The sequence below is a fragment of the Molossus molossus genome, unplaced genomic scaffold (genome assembly GCF_014108415.1).
Source record: "Molossus molossus isolate mMolMol1 unplaced genomic scaffold, mMolMol1.p scaffold_m16_p_1, whole genome shotgun sequence".
NCBI classification, from domain to species: Eukaryota; Metazoa; Chordata; class Mammalia; order Chiroptera; family Molossidae; genus Molossus; species Molossus molossus.
In genome coordinates, this window is record NW_023425344.1 from 156,741,358 (window position 1) to 156,759,843 (window position 18,486).

General features: G+C 45.1%; 1 protein-coding gene across 6 annotated transcripts in view; it reads right to left on the bottom strand.

Moving 5' to 3' along the window:
• Positions 1 to 18,486, bottom strand: part of RBM23 (RNA binding motif protein 23) — a 28,795-nt gene that overhangs the window by 7,696 nt on the left and 2,613 nt on the right. Inside the window, exons 2-14 of one of the 6 annotated variants that reach the window (XM_036262313.1) lie at positions 16,805 to 16,880; positions 15,824 to 15,924; positions 15,322 to 15,369; positions 15,019 to 15,189; positions 14,439 to 14,492; positions 14,155 to 14,272; positions 13,911 to 14,063; positions 13,691 to 13,828; positions 13,035 to 13,100; positions 10,995 to 11,193; positions 10,769 to 10,909; positions 10,586 to 10,670; positions 5,000 to 10,506 (exon numbers count right to left, since the gene is read on the bottom strand). In XM_036262313.1, the coding sequence (XP_036118206.1) occupies positions 10,503 to 10,506; positions 10,586 to 10,670; positions 10,769 to 10,909; positions 10,995 to 11,193; positions 13,035 to 13,100; positions 13,691 to 13,828; positions 13,911 to 14,063; positions 14,155 to 14,272; positions 14,439 to 14,492; positions 15,019 to 15,189; positions 15,322 to 15,369; positions 15,824 to 15,924; positions 16,805 to 16,870 (1,344 nt within the window). In that variant the 5' untranslated portion in view covers positions 16,871 to 16,880 and the 3' untranslated portion in view covers positions 5,000 to 10,502. Of the gene's footprint in view, positions 1 to 4,999; positions 10,671 to 10,768; positions 10,910 to 10,994; positions 11,194 to 13,034; positions 13,101 to 13,690; positions 13,829 to 13,910; positions 14,064 to 14,154; positions 14,273 to 14,438; positions 14,493 to 15,018; positions 15,190 to 15,321; positions 15,370 to 15,823; positions 15,925 to 16,804; positions 16,881 to 18,486 lie in introns of those variants that run through there. The other 5 variants (XM_036262331.1, XM_036262287.1, XM_036262306.1 and 2 more) reach the window with 5 other exon arrangements.

Below are 18,486 nucleotides of genomic sequence, written 5' to 3' on the forward strand. Positions count from 1 at the left end.
TTGTACTCTGCACGAATTTGCCTCACCTTTAAGAGATTCTTAAAGGTAAAGACACAGAGACCCTTCTTGGAGACTTTTCCGAAAACGTTCTGGCTCTTATCTGCTGCACTTGTCCACATTGCCTTTAAGAAGGGCCTGGTAGTGCTATTTTTGAGAATTGATTCTGTGGTTTATCATTTTACCATGGCACTTCCCCTTTAAGGCTATTAAAGGTAAGGCGTGGACAGACTTTTGCCTTCAGATACCAGCGTGAGGAGCAGAGCGGGTGGTAACCCCCCCCCCCCTTTGGCCAGGGCCCAGGAGGTACCAGCAAGGGGGTCACCCTTTCTTTTTCAATAAAGAATTTTTCTACTGCACCTGTTCACTTTGAATTTGTTCTCAACACTCCAACAGAAGGGATGGATGTAAGAAACTCTGTTAGAGACAAGAAAACTCAGGCCCAGAGGAGCAAGGAACCTAAATTTCTAGGGAAGCTTCAGAACTGACTTAGTGCTGATGTAGTCCGTGACAGGTGACCACAGCCCCTTAGAGATTACTGGGTCTAACTCGTGCCTTTGCTGATGAGAAAACAGGCCTGGAGAGGAGCTAGAATTTACCTGCTAGAAGTTATTTAGTAATTTGGTGACACAGTGGTACCAAGTCCCCATCTTCTTACCCTCCCTTACACCTCAAGCAACAGGCTAGAGGCTACATTTAGCTCCCAAAGCTACATTCAGCTATGACCTGGACTGATTCAAGGTGAGGCCCATATCCACCAGAGAGGCCCACCAGCTGGGTCATGATGGTGTCAGTCTGCATATCCCGACAGGGCCCCACCACCCCAGCTGTCATCTGCAAAGCCTGGGTGAGAACTGAAGCTGTCAGTGCCTTCCCTGGTGACACCCACGCCTGCTGCTGCCTGAGCTGTGAGTCTGAACAAAGGGAACAGAAGCAGCAGCTCCCCTCACACTTAAACATGCAATACAGTTACTGAGCAGCCAAGGGCCAGGCCTCCACCTCACCCCACTCAGGTTCCCAGAACTTGATGGAAAGAGGGATGAGATGTCTTCTGAGTCCTTACAGCTGTGGAGGAGCCAAGTGAGACCAGCCCAGCATGAGATAATATGATAGCAGCACCATCCTTAGAACTTTATTCACTTCATCTGTTCATTCTTTAATGACTATATAAGATAGTACTACCTATATTTACTGTGGAAGAAACAGAGTTTAAGTAACTTGTCTGAGAGGTCAAGCAAACAAGAGCTGGGATTCTACTCATGTCTGCTTGATACTTAATGGTGATTTTATCCACCTTTGCATCTGAGGTTCCCCTTCCAGTAAGGATGGGGGTAAGAGGAAGAGTGACAGAAGAAATGCAGACAACACAATGAGCAGGGCCTAGGCAGTGGCTGTGGTGAAAGGGCCAGAGCAATTACATGGCTGTAGTAGAGTAAACCAGCTCTAATCTCTTGAGGCCATGAACAAATATAGTTTAAATTTTAAAATGCAGCGAAACACACTGGGCCCATTAAGAGACCAGATGGTTCTGCAGTTAAGTTGAAACCTCGGAGACATGAAAAGGAGGGTAAGAGACGAGCATGGAAAAGGTCTGAAACCCTACTACAAAGGACTTTAAATGCTGACAAAGGAGTTAGTGCCCAACTCTGTAAGCAGTGAGAGTTGCTGAAGGTCTTTATATGTGGAAATGACATGATGAGAATGGTTCTTGGGGAAGAGGAGGCTGGGAGAGGTGTGCCTGGATTGGAACAGAAGAGGCAAAGCCTGAGGGCCTGAGTGTAGGGGTCAATTGCAGTATTACATATGGTGGGCAATGAAAGACCATCCCGAAAGAGAGGACAGTGGGAAAGCAGAGGCAGCATGGGTTTGAGAGTCAAAATAGATGGGTCTTGGCAACTGAGTGTCTGGATATAAAGAGGGAGGGATTGCAGGCTGTGGGAGGATGTTAAGGAATAAAATTAAGGGGCAGAGAGTAAGAAGGTAAATGGCTCTATTTTGGAGACTGAGTATGAGATGTTAGAATATCCACATGGAGAGTCAGCAGTTCCCTGGACAGCTGGGTCTGAAATTCAGAACAAGCTGTGGTTAAGAGTTACAGATACGGCCCTGGCCGGTTTGGCTCAGCAGTTGGAGCGTCAGCCTGCGGTCCACAGAGACCCGGGTTCGGTTCCTGCTAAGAGCAAGTACTTTGGCTGCAGTTTGTCCTCGGCCCTGGTTGGGTCATGCGGGTGGCGGCCACTCGATGTGTCCCTTTCACGTCAATGTTTCTCTCTCTCTTCCTCTCTCTCCCTCCTACTCTATCTTAATAAAAAATGGAAAAATGTCCTCAGTGGAGGATTAAAAAAAAAGAGTTACAGCTATGAGGTTAATTGCTATAAAGATGGAAGTAGAAGAGCCAGAGGAAATGATGATATACAGGACAGGCTTTAGGAATGTGTAACCTGTGCAGTCACACAGGGCCCTATGCTTAGTTTAATGCTCTGCTGTTGCTATCTTGAAATTCTTTAAACAAGGAGCCCTGCATCTTCATTTTACATGGGGACCCACAAATTTATACTAAGATACTAAGGAAGAGGGTGTGACACAGGCTGGGATTCTTAGCCTCAAACCACATATACATAGGCTTTAGGGGCCTGTGATTCTTATGAAATGGTACAATCTGACATGTTTGTGCAGTCACACATTTGCCTTAGAATAAGGGTGATGAATTTCATTAGATTTCTAAAGGGGTCTGTGACCCAACAAATTACAAACCAGGTTAGTACTGATGGCTGAGGAGAAGGGGAACTGGGTGGGTGAAGGACAGGTGTGAGAGATTTACTTCTCATTGCACACCCCTCTTCTATCTTTTTAACTATGGCATATCTTCCCTGTTCAAAAACTAAATAAAACAAACAAAAAAAAGAAAACTTGGTGTTCCAAAGAGGGACCAAAGAGAGTCTTGGGGACAGGCAGGTAAAGAATGTAGAAATGCAGCCCTGGCCAGTGTGGCTCATTTGGAGCATTATCCCGTGCACCAGAGGGGTGGTGGGTTCAATTCTCGGTCAGGGCACTTACCCAGATTGCGAGTTCAATCCCCAGTTGGGGCACGTACAGGAGGCAACAGATCGATGTTTCTCTCAAATCAATTTAAGAAAAAAAAAAAGGGTAGAAATACAGCTACCACAGAGGCAGAGGAAAAACTAGGACTGAACATGTAGACTACTGCCAAGGGAGGAGGGCTTTTCTAGAGGAAGAGTACCACCAATAGTCAAAGGTTGACAAGGGGGGAGGATGACAAGAAGGCCCAGTGCCTTTCATGTAGAAGTCTGAAGATGATGATGGCAGGACCTCCCCACGTCGGGAGCCACACACACCATAGGCCTTCCTTCCCCAGAACCCAGCCAGTCCTATCAGCGGACCCATCTGTGTGTTCCCTCCAGACGCCTACAGGGAAGAGCTCAGAGCAGAAGGAAGCTGAAGTCACACTCCTGCCAGACTTGGGAGAGGTGGGGTCTTCTCTGAGAGTCAGGCCATTTTTCTCCCTCCCTCTGATCAAGCAAAGTAAGCCTTGGCTGCTGATGTGGACTGGTGTGAGAGATAGCTAAGGGCCCTGGGACCTGAGCTGCCTGTGCCAGATAAAGTCTCCTCTGCCTTCGTGCTCCTTTTAACCACTGTGATTTTGTCTATTTTGTCTTGGGGTCTATGCTCTTACCAGCCCAACCCCTGCCCACCCCGCTGTCCCCATTCCCCCAACTCATAAGGCCTTGTCATTGGCTGAGAGTATACACTGTGCCCTCCCCTGAGGGGCCAGAGGTGAGGTCAGTCCTGTGTCTTGAAAGCTATTCCTCTGCTCTTAGGCCTTGATGCATCTAATAGTCTACACAGACTGGGGCAGGGGCTCTTATCATCTGAAAGGCTGCCAGAGTCATGCAGGCACAACTTCACAAATCTTCTGGGTTAAACACTCACTCCCAGAAAGTTCACTCATACATACATCTTTTATTAATTTAATATAGTTCCAATCCCCATCAGTCCAAATAAAATGTTCCTGGATATGGTTATATTTCATCTACAAATGCTTATTGCTTATTGTTTCTCTCAAGTACTACTGGGCCCTCTGAGGAAAACAAATACAGATAAGACTCTATCCCTGCCCTCAAGTAACTTACAATTGACCCAGAGATAAAACAAGGTAGTGACAGCACTACTATGGCCAAAACAGCAGCAAACTACACACCATATTCCATCTCACTGGGGGTAACACCATATGCTTTAAAATTTTCTAAGAATGGAAAAAAAAATTTTAGAAGACATATTTTAGGAACTGGGGCTTGAAGGATGTATGTACATTGTATATAGATGGAGAAAAGAAGGAAAAAAAACCCTTATGGTGAAACTACATGAGGAATGCACAGGAGAAATGGTGGGCAGCCCACGCCATGGTAAGGTAGACTTTCCCAACACAGAAGTCAGGTGGATGGTGTGGCCAAGTTGTCAAGAGGCCAAAAAACCAGGCAATTGCGTCCTGCTTCTTAGTCCTTCATCATCTTGAAGACTCTCTGATGCATATATGCTCAAGGTCCCTTGTCATCTATTTGAATCTTGATACCTTGCCTCCATACCTTAGTGGCCTTGTAAACTCAAGATTTGAAAACAAATTCAGTGGGGCCTTGCAGACACTTTAGAAGCCCATTCAGGCCCACTACTTTCTGAATGGAGGTCTAGGGAGAAAAGTTACTCTTAACCTTTGCCTTTCTGAACCTCAGCTCTCCTGACCATACAATGAAGACAACACCTACCTCATAGGAAAGTCATGAGGATTAAATAAAAACACCAATATCTTTGTAATTTTTGAAGCATTATATAAATAAGCAATGAAAGTCATATTCTTTAATTTTTTTTTTTCTTTATTGATTTTTAGAGAGAAAGGGAGAAGGAGAGAGAGATGGAAACATCGACTGGCCGCCTCCTGTATGCCCTGCACTGGGGATTTGGCTCCCAACCTGGGCATGTGCCCTGACCGGGAATTGAACCGGTTGGTGCATGAGTCGATGCTCAATCACTGAGTCACACCGGCCGGGCAGAAGCCATATTTCTGACACCTGTGTTCTGGTCCCTTATTCAGGTACTTGGCAGTTTGCTAACCTCTCAAAGCACAGCACCACTCTGGGAATACAAGTTTAAGTTGCAGTTTGTAAGGTCCCACATGCCTCCCACAGCATTCATAGGTGACCCATCACTGGATTTGTTGTTTTAGGAAAGACTAGGGGTAAGATTTGACAACTAAAGTCTAAGTAATGGTATTGTACTGCAGTTTTCCATTTTTTGTCCAAATGACAACTGGTCTTTAGGTGGAGAACCTGTGATGATTTAAGACTTATTTTTTTAATCCTTACCTGAGGATATTTTTCCCATTTATCTTTAGACAGAGTGGAGAGGAGGGAGGGAGAAAGAGAGAAACATCAATGTGAGAGAGACACCTCAACTGGTCACCTCCTGCATGACCCTGACCAGGGCCAGGGATGAAACACAATCGAGGTATGTACACTTAATCGGAATCAAACCCACAACTCTTTGATCTACGGGCCAACGTTCTAACCACTGAACCAAACTGGCCAGGGCTAAAATACTTATTCTGAAAGGAAATTGCCAAGTAGGGCTAGGTTCTGAAGACCAAGAGCAGGCGCTACAGAAATACTTGGGAGGTTAGGTGGGACACTAGCAAAGGGCTCTAACCATGAGTGCCAGAAAAAGCAAAGGGTATTAGGTACCCTGAAGGTACCTGGGGGGCTCACCTTGATTTTTCAAAGCCATCTGGCCATAATCTGATTATATAAAGTTTCAGGCATAAAAAAAGATTGGACAGTGGTATTTGTCTTCCTGAAAGCTAGGCTGGTTGTACCTGACCCAGGACCTTGTGAATCTGGGATTTCTAGCACAGGAACAATTGAGGTTTATTTTCATCATGGCCCCACTCTTACTTCTCCCCCTGTAAATCTTGAGCATTGTCTGAAGTTGGGGAGGAGAATAAGGTCAGGTAGAAAGTCAAGTGTGTAGTACGCATACAGAGGAATGGGAATACTGATGGCAGCAGTAATGACCAGCTAACAAGTTCTAAGCCCTCTACAGGGATCATTTCATTTAATCCTCACATCCCTGAGATAGGTACTATTGTTATCTTTTTTTTTTTTTAAGATGAGGAGTCTGAGTTAGAGAAACAGAGTAACTAACCCAAGCTCACAGTTGGTTTGAGATAGCAGATCTGAACCATGTTGTGTTGCTCCAGAGTATAACCAATCTGCTACAAGGTGGCCGTCCCCTGGCTTGGTTGGGCCCAGGAATTGGGAGAAGGAAACTAATTCTAAACAAGTAGGTATCATGATGCTTGAAAGCTGATTACAGCTCCCATCCTTTCTGGAACACTGGCAAGAGTCTGACAAGTCTCTGATTTCCAAGGTCATTGTTTCCTTCTTTGCAATCCAGCAGTGACTGGCTCCTTTCCAGTCTTCAGACACCTCATCCATATCTACCCATTGCCCTCAAAAATAACTGCTTAATGGCTCTCCAGTAACTCCTGCCAACTCTGTAAGGGCTCTTGAGAGCAGATCATCTAGGGCAGTGAACAGAACTCATCCAACTTTTAAAGTGATCTTTGATCAGCTCTTTCCTTGTTTCCACCTTCCCACATGGATCTAAGTTGGCTGGTCTGCTTCACCTCACACAGAGTTCTCTCAACCAAGAGCAGAGCAAATCAGTTCTGGATACAGACTGCAAAAGCTGGGAAGGAGGAGAAGGATGACTGAAGCCAGAAGATTCAGACAAACAGCTTCTCAGACCAGAATTCCTTTCCTGAATCCAGCTCATGACTATTGACTTCACCTGGTTGCCACGGAAACACCAGTCTCTGGTGGATGGCAAGCAGCATTTTAGACAGAAAGCATCACAGGCTACCATGGTAACACTAAAAAGAGTAAAGCTGCCTCTTCTCTTGAAGAGGTGAGGAAGGAATAGATGAAGCTGCCAGGGAAGGCAGGCTAGAAGGAACAGGATTCAGAAAGCCTGGCTCCAACCTGAACAGGGAGGGAATTAATTCAACAGACTTGTACTATGTGTAAAGCAAAGCAATAACGAAAAGGACATGTCTATGCCTGGCGTGATTAGGCCATAACCATCTATTAATAGAGTAAACAAAGAACTGTAAATAAAGGCCAATAAGACCTATAATGGGACAAAGAATACTGAAAAAGGAACTCAGCTCCAACTAGGAACATTTCAGAGCCATAAAGAGCTAGATTTTGATCAGCAGAAGAGGGCCCAGAAGACAGAACAAAATGAGCAGACACAGAAGTGGAAAAATTCAGGATATACTGAGAACTATGGGTATAGAGACTGAAAAAGTGACATTTCCCCATGACTCCAAGGCCTTAGCTTCCACAGTGGTGCTGAGGCAGGTTAAGATTAAAATCAAGGGATCTGAAGCTAGATTGCCTGAATTGGAATCCTAAACTTGCTAACTTTGTAACTGTAGGGCATTATTAACCTTTTTGGGTATAAGTTTCCTCATTTACAAAGTAAAGACAATAAAATAATCTACCTCAGAGGGTCAGTGAAAGATGAAATGATTCAATACATGTGACTAGAACAATGCCTAACCCACAACAAATCCTGCATAAATGTTATTATTATACCACTCACTTTTCAGAGCCAGGATAGACTCTTCTAACTGTCCAAATATAACTTCTGAAATCCCAATGTCAAGAACACAGCAGTTTAAAGAAAAGAGAGGAAATGCCACTGCCTTAGAGACTGATGCACAGGCTACATAAGCCAAAAGTCAGGTGAAAATCCCATTATGAACTGAGAACTGGTGGGAAAATTCCAACCATGCTGGGAAAGAATCTGGGTCCCAGTCTCACCTCTCCCCTCCTTGCCACCATGCTCAGGCAGGAGAGGTTGAGGGAAGTTTCTTTTATCTTAGGGTGGGTGCAGAAGCTGTTTACTGTTCCTCTTTTCTCCATTCCAACCACTCCCAACAGAAGGATGACAGGCACTGAGTCACATACAGAGACACCGGCTGTCACCCAGTAGATGCAGTTCCCTTACATAGGTTAAGACTAGAGATGCTGTCTTCACTTCCACCATTGTCCTCTCCCAGCAAGAGGATGTATGAGGAAGACGAGGAGGCCAGAAAGAACTGAGGTGAAAGGAGCCAAAGTACAAGAAGCCCCAAGTAGGTAAAAATAGGACATAAAGAAACCAAGCAGAGATGAAGGTCCAACACAGGAGGGCAGGGAGGTGAGGCCTGTGGGTATTTATAGTTTGGAGGAGTTCAAGACTGCCATGAGGAGGCCTGGTCCATAGCTTCAGGATGACTTACAAAAATGGTCCACACTGTGCTTCTCAGGATGCATTAGCAGCCAAATCAATAACTACAGAGGGACTGGGCCACAGCCAGCTGCTCCTACCTAAAAATAATGCATTCTCCTTCCCTTCTGGAGGTCCAGAGAGCAAACTAGGGAAGGGGTGGGGATGGCAGCAAAAGAAACAGCAGCAGAAAGGGAAGGAGAGTGCAGCAGCCTAAAAGAATCAAGGGCTAGTCCTGAATCCCAGTGGTCTTTCATGCCACAAATAGGCTTTGAGTACTTAATACTTCAGTGTTAAAAGCAACCCCAGAAGATAACATCACCAAAAAACTATCACTCTGCTTTAGAAGTCTGAGAGCTGACAAATTAAAACTTAACAGTAATTATCCATATTTTTAGCAAGACAATAAAGTCTTAACACTTCGTTGCCATAGAGACCAGTAAAAAATGAAAGAGCCCCACCAGCCCTGCCCCTGAACCTCAGACCTCCTCCTCTTGGCTGGTTTCTAGCTGGTGAGCCAGGCTCTGACTCCATTGCCTTATAACAATAAGCCTTACAAAGCAGGCAGACGAAGGAAGGTGTGCCTCCCCTTTGGTAGGGCCATTCCTAGAATACTCAGCTCCCTGGAAAATCACTGGTCCCAGGCAGAGCTATATATGGGAAGCAAGAGTTGAAATGGCTGGGAGAATAGAAGACTTAAGGCCTGCAGAATCTTGATGTATGATGCTCAATCCCTTTGGATACTGGACTGGGATTTCTACTACAAACAAGGCTCAAGGCAGTATGGAGACCAATGGTAAGAATGTTGAGCTTGGGAGGCTTCTCTGGTACTTAAGCTCTCAAGATCATAAAACACCCAAAGGAAGGTGCAGAATGTGCTACTGTCACACTGCCATCTGGTGGAAAGACAAGATCTGTCCTTAGGCAGAGAGAGAGCCTGATAGTGGGCAGGTAGGTTTGGAGATAGTTAAGATGAAGACAGATGAAAGAGATCATGGGGAAGAGAGTATAATGCAGATACAGATGGTGTATCTGTATAAAGGTGTGCACCTTTTTTCTTTCTAAAGAAGGTTAGATATTTAAATAAAGAAAACACAATAGCATTACAAATGTTTTATATCCCTAGAACCAACTCATGGTTTTGGTTCATTAGAAGTTAACATCACATACAACTGGTACCACACACACGGGCAGCAGCTGCCACAACAGCAAGACTTGCCTTTTGTACGAAGTATATATATATATCTATATATATATATCTATGTATATTTATGTACAGACGTAAGGGTATAAAATCCAGTAAAGGCTCATGTGTGCCCAAGTAGGAGAGAGGAGCAGCTTTAACAGCTGGGGTGGAGCCCACAGTAGAGGCACATGGGAAGTGGTGGAGAGTAGCAGCCTCCCCAACATCCTTCCACCCTGGACCAAAGGAAGAACCTGGGAGGAAGGACAACTAACTATACAAAGGGAGATGGAGGATACTGGAAAGATACCTCCATCTTTCACTAAACTCCTAAATGCCCCTAAAACATACAAAATGCCTGGCAGTATAGATCATTTCTACAGCTCCCAGGAAGAGGTTGAGCCCAAAGTAGTTCTGGCCCCAACCTGAGGTCTAAGGCAGGCTTTACAATATACATACATGTCCAAGCTATCTTCCAGGGCCCTTGCAGCAGCAAGCCAAAACCTTCAAGGTTCACTGCCCCCTAAATTCCAAAGTCCTCTTGGACCACAGAGCTTAAGGGTTTTCCTTGACAAAAGTATAGGGTAAAGGTATAGGAGAAAAAGTCAGTTCCTTCAGTTAATGCCCTACAGCCTTCTCAACAGAGGAGGAATCGAGGAATCACTAAGAGGTGGTTGGGAAGGGCAATGAAGATCATCCCAGGAGATGATATACATGGAGAAACGGGTGTTCATTAATTCTCTCCTCTTCAACTAGTGGTTGCTCATCAGAGTCCATTCACAGTGGGGCCATGGGCAGGAGGAGCTCTTCTTGGTGTCTAAGGGTGGCAATGGCCCCAATTCCCCTAGAGTTAATGTCCATGGCCTCAGGATGGCTTGGTCCACAAAAAGGAGAGAAGGGGCCATAGAAGGGTAGATGTGAAGAAGTGAGCGGCAGGACCCAGAGGCAGAGGGAGGCAATGTACCGTACTGCTGATTTACCTGGGACAAGAAGAGGTAAATAGAAGCCAAACAAAAGAAAATAACCAGAGACTAAAATGAGCGAGATCCTGAGACTCACATGGTCTGGGGGGTAAAAAGGCTGGAAAGCTGGAAGCATTGGGAGGCAATTGCCTGAGAGGCAAGGTTCAGGGCTGGACTCAGAGCTGAAACCGAGAGAGAGGCAAAATGAGTCAGTGAGCACAGAGCATTCCTTCTTTCCAGGTCCAATCCCTCTCCCCCTTTCCCAAGTCCAAGTCCATACCAGTCAGAGCTGCTGGGTTTAGGGTCCCCAAGGGAACTGCTCCATTCAGCTGCAAAGCAGCAGCTTGGGCAGCGGTGGTGGCGGCAGCAGCAGCAGCGGCGGCAGCGGCAGCAGCTGTGGTTGGCAGCTGGATTACAGAGCCTACAAAGGAAAGAAAAGGAGGGGTTAACTCTCAACCCTCAATCTACAATTCAACTCCATGTTCTTCACTCTGCAGGAACTCTACCTTCTGCCAATTTGGCCATGAGCTGCAAACGTCCACCTGCTGATCCCAGATCCAGCTCCTGGTCTCCTCCATCAGGGAAAGTGATGTCTGTGCCACCATCCAGTCGCTCAGTCACATGGCCAACCCTCATAGGTCGACCAGCAAGCTCAAAGCCATTCAACTGTTCCAGGGCCCGTCGAGCACACTCAGAGTCAGAGAACTATAAGAAACCCAGGCCATATCAGTTACCTCTCAGCCACAGATATGCTCTCAAAGCCCCACTAACACTCCTAGTCCTACTATCCCAGGAAAACTGCACATTTGCTGAAGCACAAAATTTTCTTTCTCAGGGAATGTGACCTCAAATCCCCCTAAAATTGTTCTCTGAAAGAGGTATTTTCCAATTGACTCAATGGCACTTTTCCATCTCCGAGCTCCACTAAAAATCCAACACTGTAAAAAGTCTATTATCTATAGGGAGCTTAGCCTAACAGGCTGTCTCACAAATGGGCATACAAAACAGAAGACAGACAGATTAAGTTTCAGTTCTCAGTTAAGAACAAGGAATCTGGACCTCCAAAGCCTTAGGAGGAAAAACATCCTGGTGTTGAAAAGAAGACTGAACCCAACCTCCACCTCCTCCACAGTGACCTGCTGATCACAAGGTCTCTACTCTCCCGCCCCTTTCATCAGCAGCATCAGCAGCAGCCTGGCATAAAAATGACTCCCAGCCCTGGCCGGTTTGGCTCAGCGGTTAGAGCAGCGGCCTGTGATCCAGAGAGACCTGGGTTCGGTTCCCGCTAAGGGCATGTACCTCGGTTGCAGTTTGTCCCCGGCCCTGGTTGGGTCGTGCGGATGGCAGCCACTAGATGTGTCCCTTTCACGTCGATGTTTCTCTCTCTTCCTCTCTCTCCCTCCCACTCTATCTGAACAAAAAATGGAAAAATGTCCTCGGGTGAGGATTAAAAAGAAAAAAAAAGGAGTCCCAGTCTGCTGTTTAAGAGTCAAGAATGTTGATCTAAAAGCAGCAACACAAGGGCAAAAAGGCCTCACAGAAGCCTTTCTCAATCTGAGTCACACAGGGAGCTGGTAAAGGTATTTGCTGCCCTGGCCAGTTTGGCTCAGCGGTTGGAGCGCTGGCCTGCGGTCCAAAGAGTCTCAGGTTCGGTTCCCGCTAGGGGTGCGTACCAAAAAGAAAAAAAAAGAAAAGAAAAGGTATTTGCCACCAGGAACTCCACAAGGAACACCACAGCTGGCTTTGTTTACTCTGGTATCACCTGCTCCAGGGCCTGGCAGGTGGTACTGACAGTTCCTAGGCAGGTCAGGTAGGTGGCGTGCCTTTAACTGGATACTTTTGAGGTGAGCAATTGCCATGGTAGAACACAACCTACCTCCCCTCTGCCCTGCAGGTAACTGTAGGGTGTATGTTGCCTGGACTGAGGCCAGAAAATATCAGCTTCTATCAGATTTTGTGGCTTGCAGCCAGTCCTCAACCTGGAGTCACATGGGGCTAGAAGAACCAGTTATGGGAATTGGAAATAATTTTGTTGGAGTGCCAGGAAAAGATGAGACTTGCCCACTATTAGGTGACTTCACTATTCTCCCTATAGTGGGATTTAAACATAAAGATACTTCTCAATGGAAAACCTGCTTTAAACAGGTAGTACCAGAGGAAATTTCGCATACAACTTCCTATACCCACCCCATCAAGAAAATGTATCAATTCTATAAAAGCTCATACCTAACCTCCCTCATACCCCCAACCTTTCAGCTGTAGCCTAGAACCATTACTATTACCCAAAGAGCAAGCTGCAGCACCAGAGAAGGTGGTTGAACTCCTGGATGCCCCCATACCAGGGCCACTGACAGAATGTAGGAACAAAGTCAAGATCTCAAACAATGTACTCATCTCAAGGGGCAGAAGGCTAGTCCAAGGTTCAGGCACCAGGGTTTATGGGTCACTCAGATAGTTCCTAAAGGAGGAGGAGGAAGCTAAGCTGCAAAATCAGACAACTGAACAAACCCAAATTAAAATAAACAAGTTAAAGACTAGAGACTTACCACAATGAAACCATAACCTTTAGAGCGGCCTGTATCTGAGTCCTTCATCAGGACGATATTATCAATCTGTGGAATAGGGAGAAATTATTATTAATCTTTGACCCTTCCTACCCAGACAGTTCTAATACCTCCAACTTTCTAGCCACCAATTACATCTCTTCAAATCTTTTTTTCTTCTTTTTTATTGATTTGAGAAAGAGAGAGGAAGGGAGAGACAGAAATATCGACGACAGAGAACATCAACTGGCCGCCTCCTGCATGCCCCCCACTGGGGATTTGGTCCACAACCTGGGTATGTGCCCTGACCGGGAATCAAACCAGAAACCTCTTGGTGCATGGGTCAATGTTCAACCACTGAGCCACAATGGCTGGGCCATCTCTCCAAATCTTTTAAAAAAGAGACAAAGGCCATTTTCCCCCCAAAACACCTTTCCTGACTAACCTTACTTAATCAGGACCCCTTTACTTGATTTCATGGTGCTGACTCATTTATCTACTGAACAGTCTGAACAGAGAAATGGAGCCTAACTTTCCCAGCATGGACCTATATGCCCATTACTACGTACTAATAATGGTCAGACACAATGACAAGGAACGCTTACCCCTCCCCTACATTTTCCAATTCCCTTCAGAGGTTTCTTTCACTTTCTACTCACTTTGCCAAAAGGCTCAAAGATGCCCCGGAGCATGTCTTCAGTGATATTGCAGTGCAGGGAGCCCACATAGAGACGCATTGGTCCACCACTGCCCTTCTGCAGGTTGTTGGCCATGGCTGCTAGACGGTTTTTCTCAGCCTGAGGAAGGAGAGTATGATGGATCAGGTCCCACACCTCCTACCTTCAAAGCTCTCTTATGTCAGTTTCTCAGCCTGTTCACCTGTGAGGCCTGTACAATGATAGGCACCCCAAGCAGCCGCTGTCCAGTCAACCCAATGGCCAGAGGCACAGACTGGATTTCACAGAATTCCACGTAGGCAATGCCCTTAGAACGACGGGAGTTCCGATCTGAGATGATACGTACGTCACGAACCTATCCAGAAGAAAAAAGAAATCCTAAGTTGGGCATAAAGGGGGATGGATGTACAGTAGATAACTCAGAAAACTAAAGAGGGGAAGGTTACCTTGCCAACAGCAGAGAAAAAGTCCTCTAGGTCTCGTGGCCGAATGCGGGCAGCTAACTGCATACAGAAAACTGTTCGGGCATCACGCTCCTCGGGACTCAGGTTATCAACTGGCTCCCTAAAGAGTAAAATTTATTGGGACTCACCTGCCCAATACTTGGTCATCTTTCTCCAGCTGTATCTGGAGTACTGTATCTCAAGTACTACACGTTCCTAAAGTATGGCTCAAAGAGCTCTTTATTCATACCACACAATTCCTAAAAAAGTGCTCATTATCAACTCACCTGACCGGGCTCTTCTCTCTGAAATGAGGACTCTTACTGTGTCCAAACCTACGCCTAAGGAACAGAGAAGAACAAAAATGGAAATTGTGTCACTCAATTTTATTCACATTGGTCCAATGCTAGGTCTGCCATCATGAGAAAACCAGATTCCACCCACCATCTCCTCTCACATGTGAATTTTTTTTTTAATCCTCACCGGAGGATGTGTTTTTTTTATTGATATATATATATTTTAAATCCTCATCCAAGGACAAGCTTTTATTGATTTTAGAGAAAGGAAGAGAGGGGGAACGAGAGAGACACCGACTGGTTGCTTCTTGTACATGTCCTGACCAAGACAGAACCCAAAACCTAGGTATGTCCCTGACCAGGAGTTGAACCCCTAACTTTCTGGTGTATGGGATGATTCTCCAACCGAGTCACCCCAGCCAGGGCAACATGTGAATTCTTAATACCACCCCTGCAGTAACTGGATCTCCTTCCTATCACAGCGGGACAGAAGCATCCACATGCAGGGACCACAACACGTGCTTTACACAGATTACAATACAAAGGTGAGTTTATTAGCAAAAGGTGATACCCAGTGGCAAGTGGTGGACTCCTGTAGCACACACGATTCTCACGACGCGGGTCTCGACTTCGGCACTCACTACTATGTCGACGATCCCGGCTACGGCTACGATGACGATGCCGATCACGACTTCGGCTCCGACTGTTTCTTCGCCTATGTCGATCCCGGTCTCGACTACGACTATAGACAGAAACAACTATTTAGTTTGTTAAAGAACCAACCAACCTCTTCTGGCCTTTAATGTATAGCTCTCCCTGGTATCTTTCCATTTGTAATAATTCTCAAAACCCAACAGCCAGTAGAATGACTGACCTGCGCTTTCTATCCCTGCTTTTACTATGGCTCCGACTCCTCTTCTTCCTGTGAAAGGGTGCAAATTCTTAGTATTGAGAAAGTTTCATGATCTCTCCCAAGTAAAAAGAATGAGAGTATAGCCAAGGTGAAACAGAAAGCAATAAAGGGCCAAAGTTCAGATGATCTAGCAGTAGTTCACAGCAACTGCACAACACCAACTTACACACAGCCCTGGATGCCATCAGGCATCTGATGCAGCCAAAGCTGGTGTTTCCAAAGTAAGAGTCTTCTTGTTATTTTACTCAAATAAAATATATCAATGCTGGGACTAATCCACAAATCTACACTAACAAGCTTAAATTACATCATTAAACTAAATCACCATTATACCCAAGATCCAGTGGAGCCATTACTAAAAGCAGTCTTAGAAGCAACTACCTCCCTGTTCTGGCTGTTTCTCCAGTGGACAAGGTTGTTTCCCTTCCCAAGTGGCCAACCCATTTCCTTACACCACACTCACTTGCTTGCCTCCCCACTGGTGCTGCTCCCACTGCCGCTGCTGCCGGTGCTGCTGCTGGTATTGCTAGGGCCGTCCTTTTTAAGCTCCTTCTGCTGCTCATCCTGAGGGGTTCATTAGAAAAAAGGCACAAGGTTCAAGGTGGCAGACACAGAGATTCCATTGGGCACAGAAAGAACAAAAGAGGACAAGAAAAAAAGCATATGAAATCAAAGCTCTCAATTATCTCACCAACTTTTAAGCTCCTGGATCTCCTAACAAAAGAATTAAGAGAGGAAGGAGAGCCCTGGCCAGTTTGGCTCAGCAGTTGCAGCACTGGTCTGTAGACCAGAGAGTCCCGGGTTCGGTTTCTGCTAGGGGCACATACCAAAAAAAAAAGAGAGAGGAAGGAGAAAACTACCCAAAAGGAAGAGATCAGAGGGACAGATTTTGATGTCAAAACTTCAGCTTCTGCCCTGGACGGTATGGCTCAGCAGTTAGAGCATCGGCCTGCAGTCCAGAGAGACCTGGGTTCGGTTCCCGCTAAGGGCACATACCTTGGTTGCAATTTGTCCCCGGCCCTGGTTGGGTTGTGCAGGTGGCAACCACTCAATGTGTCCCTTTCACATCGATGTTTCTCTCTCTCTCTCTCCCTAAATGGAAAAATGTCCTCGGGTGAGGATAAAAAAAAAAAAAAATTTTAGCTACTCAACATCTATTTGTCAGGAGAGTGAGGTACACTGACCTTCTACTGTATCATTGAGAGCTATGAGCAAAGAACTCATTCCTGCCACATTTGTGGCCCCCTGACATTTTGGGGGGCCCACTATGAAAGCATGGCCCTTGAGTACAGGTCTTTAGCACAGCTTACTAAAAGACTATGTCTTTTATGAATACCCACTGTGCACAATAAAAAAAAACCAGAATTCACAAAATGTTGAAACCAATGATCCACAACTGCTTTTTCTTAGTAACCCAATTCCAGGAGTGAGGTGGGACTATTACCTCCTCTTTTTTATAGGGAGCCTCCAGCATGGCCTCAATCACTATGTCAAAGTCATCAGATGCCATCGCAGCAGATCTGAGGAGAGGATATCAACACATAAGAACCTCGTTTATATTTTTTCTACCCTTCCAGCACCCCACATTCCCTTCACCCTCCAAGAAACAGACTTCAGAATATAGTTTTCTGTTGTTTTTTTGATTTTTCACCTGAGGAAATTTTTCTATTTATCATTAGATAGAGCGGGAGGCAAGGAGAAAAAGAGACAAAGAAACATTGATGTGATAGAGACACATTAACTGGTTGCCTCCCACATGACCCAACCAGGGCCAGGGATGAACTGCAACCGAGGTACGTGCCCTTGACCAGAATCGAACCCGCAACTCATTGGTCCACAGGCTGATGCTCTAACCACTGAGCAAAACTGGCCAGGGCCAGAATATAGTTCTGTTTCCAAAGGGATTTTACCAGCTATTGCTTACCCTAGGTTTATTTTCACACCTTATAGATCTGAACTTTTAAGGTCAAGGGTCTACAAGGAGCTGGGTAGAGACAAAATAATACAGACCCTGCCCTATCCTGTGAAGAGAAAATGCTGGTACTCAAAATTACCATTCATTTTACAATGAACACTAGGCCTCCATTCTACTGTTCAAAATTCCAAATAAATAAGTGGTCTAACTTAAATAACAGAAATAAGCATGTATCTCCAAAAAAAAAAAGGTAACAATGCAAGAATAAAAATGAAGAATAAGCCCTGGCCGGTTTGGCTCAGCGGTTGGAGCATCGGCCTGCGGACCACATAGTCCCAGGTTCGGTTCCCGCTAGGGGCACATACCCCCCCAAAAAAAGAAGAAGAAGAAAAAGCAACACCTGAAAAATGCAGATTTGCCCTAAGCTCTTTCCCACACCCCTGTCACAAACATCAATCATTAGGGGACTCATCATTAAGCATTTTCTATACAATACCAACTAGATTAGATAACTCAAATTATAATTAAGATAGGCTTAACCAATCCCACTTTGAAGACTTTTTGTCTACCAGGCAAGGTGAGACTTCTCACCTTCCCCAAGCTTCCACATCTATTAATTATCTTTCCCAAGTCTTTCTACCACAGGTCTGTAAATAAGAAAAAAAGAAGATACTAAACAAAATCAAAACGACAAATTATTTAAAAATTACTAGTCTGAAATCATCAATATACACAACATGGATGAATCTCAAAATAATTATGCAGTCAAAAAAGAAAAGTACGTATTGTATGATTACATTTATATAAAATTCTAGAAAATGCAAACTAACCTGTAGTGACAGAAAGGAGGTCAGTGTTCAACTAGGGATAAGAGTAGGTGGGTAGGGGCTAGGAGGAAAGGATTACAAAAAGGTACAGGAAACTATTGGGGTGATGTTTCATGGATGAAACACAGCAAAGCCCATCAAAATGTACTTTAATGTGTACAATTTTTATCAACTATACCTCAATAAAGCTGAACCCCCTCCAACTAATCTTAAGAATTTCTATGCTAGGAGGTTAATCACAGTCAAACTTTCCACATCCACAAGAGCTTTGTCTTCTTCTTTAAAGCAGCTAACGCATCATTCAATGATGCTGTCCTTGTTGTCCTCAGAACCCATAGCCTATTTTATGGCTGAATAAAATGAGTAATATAAATATTATATTAG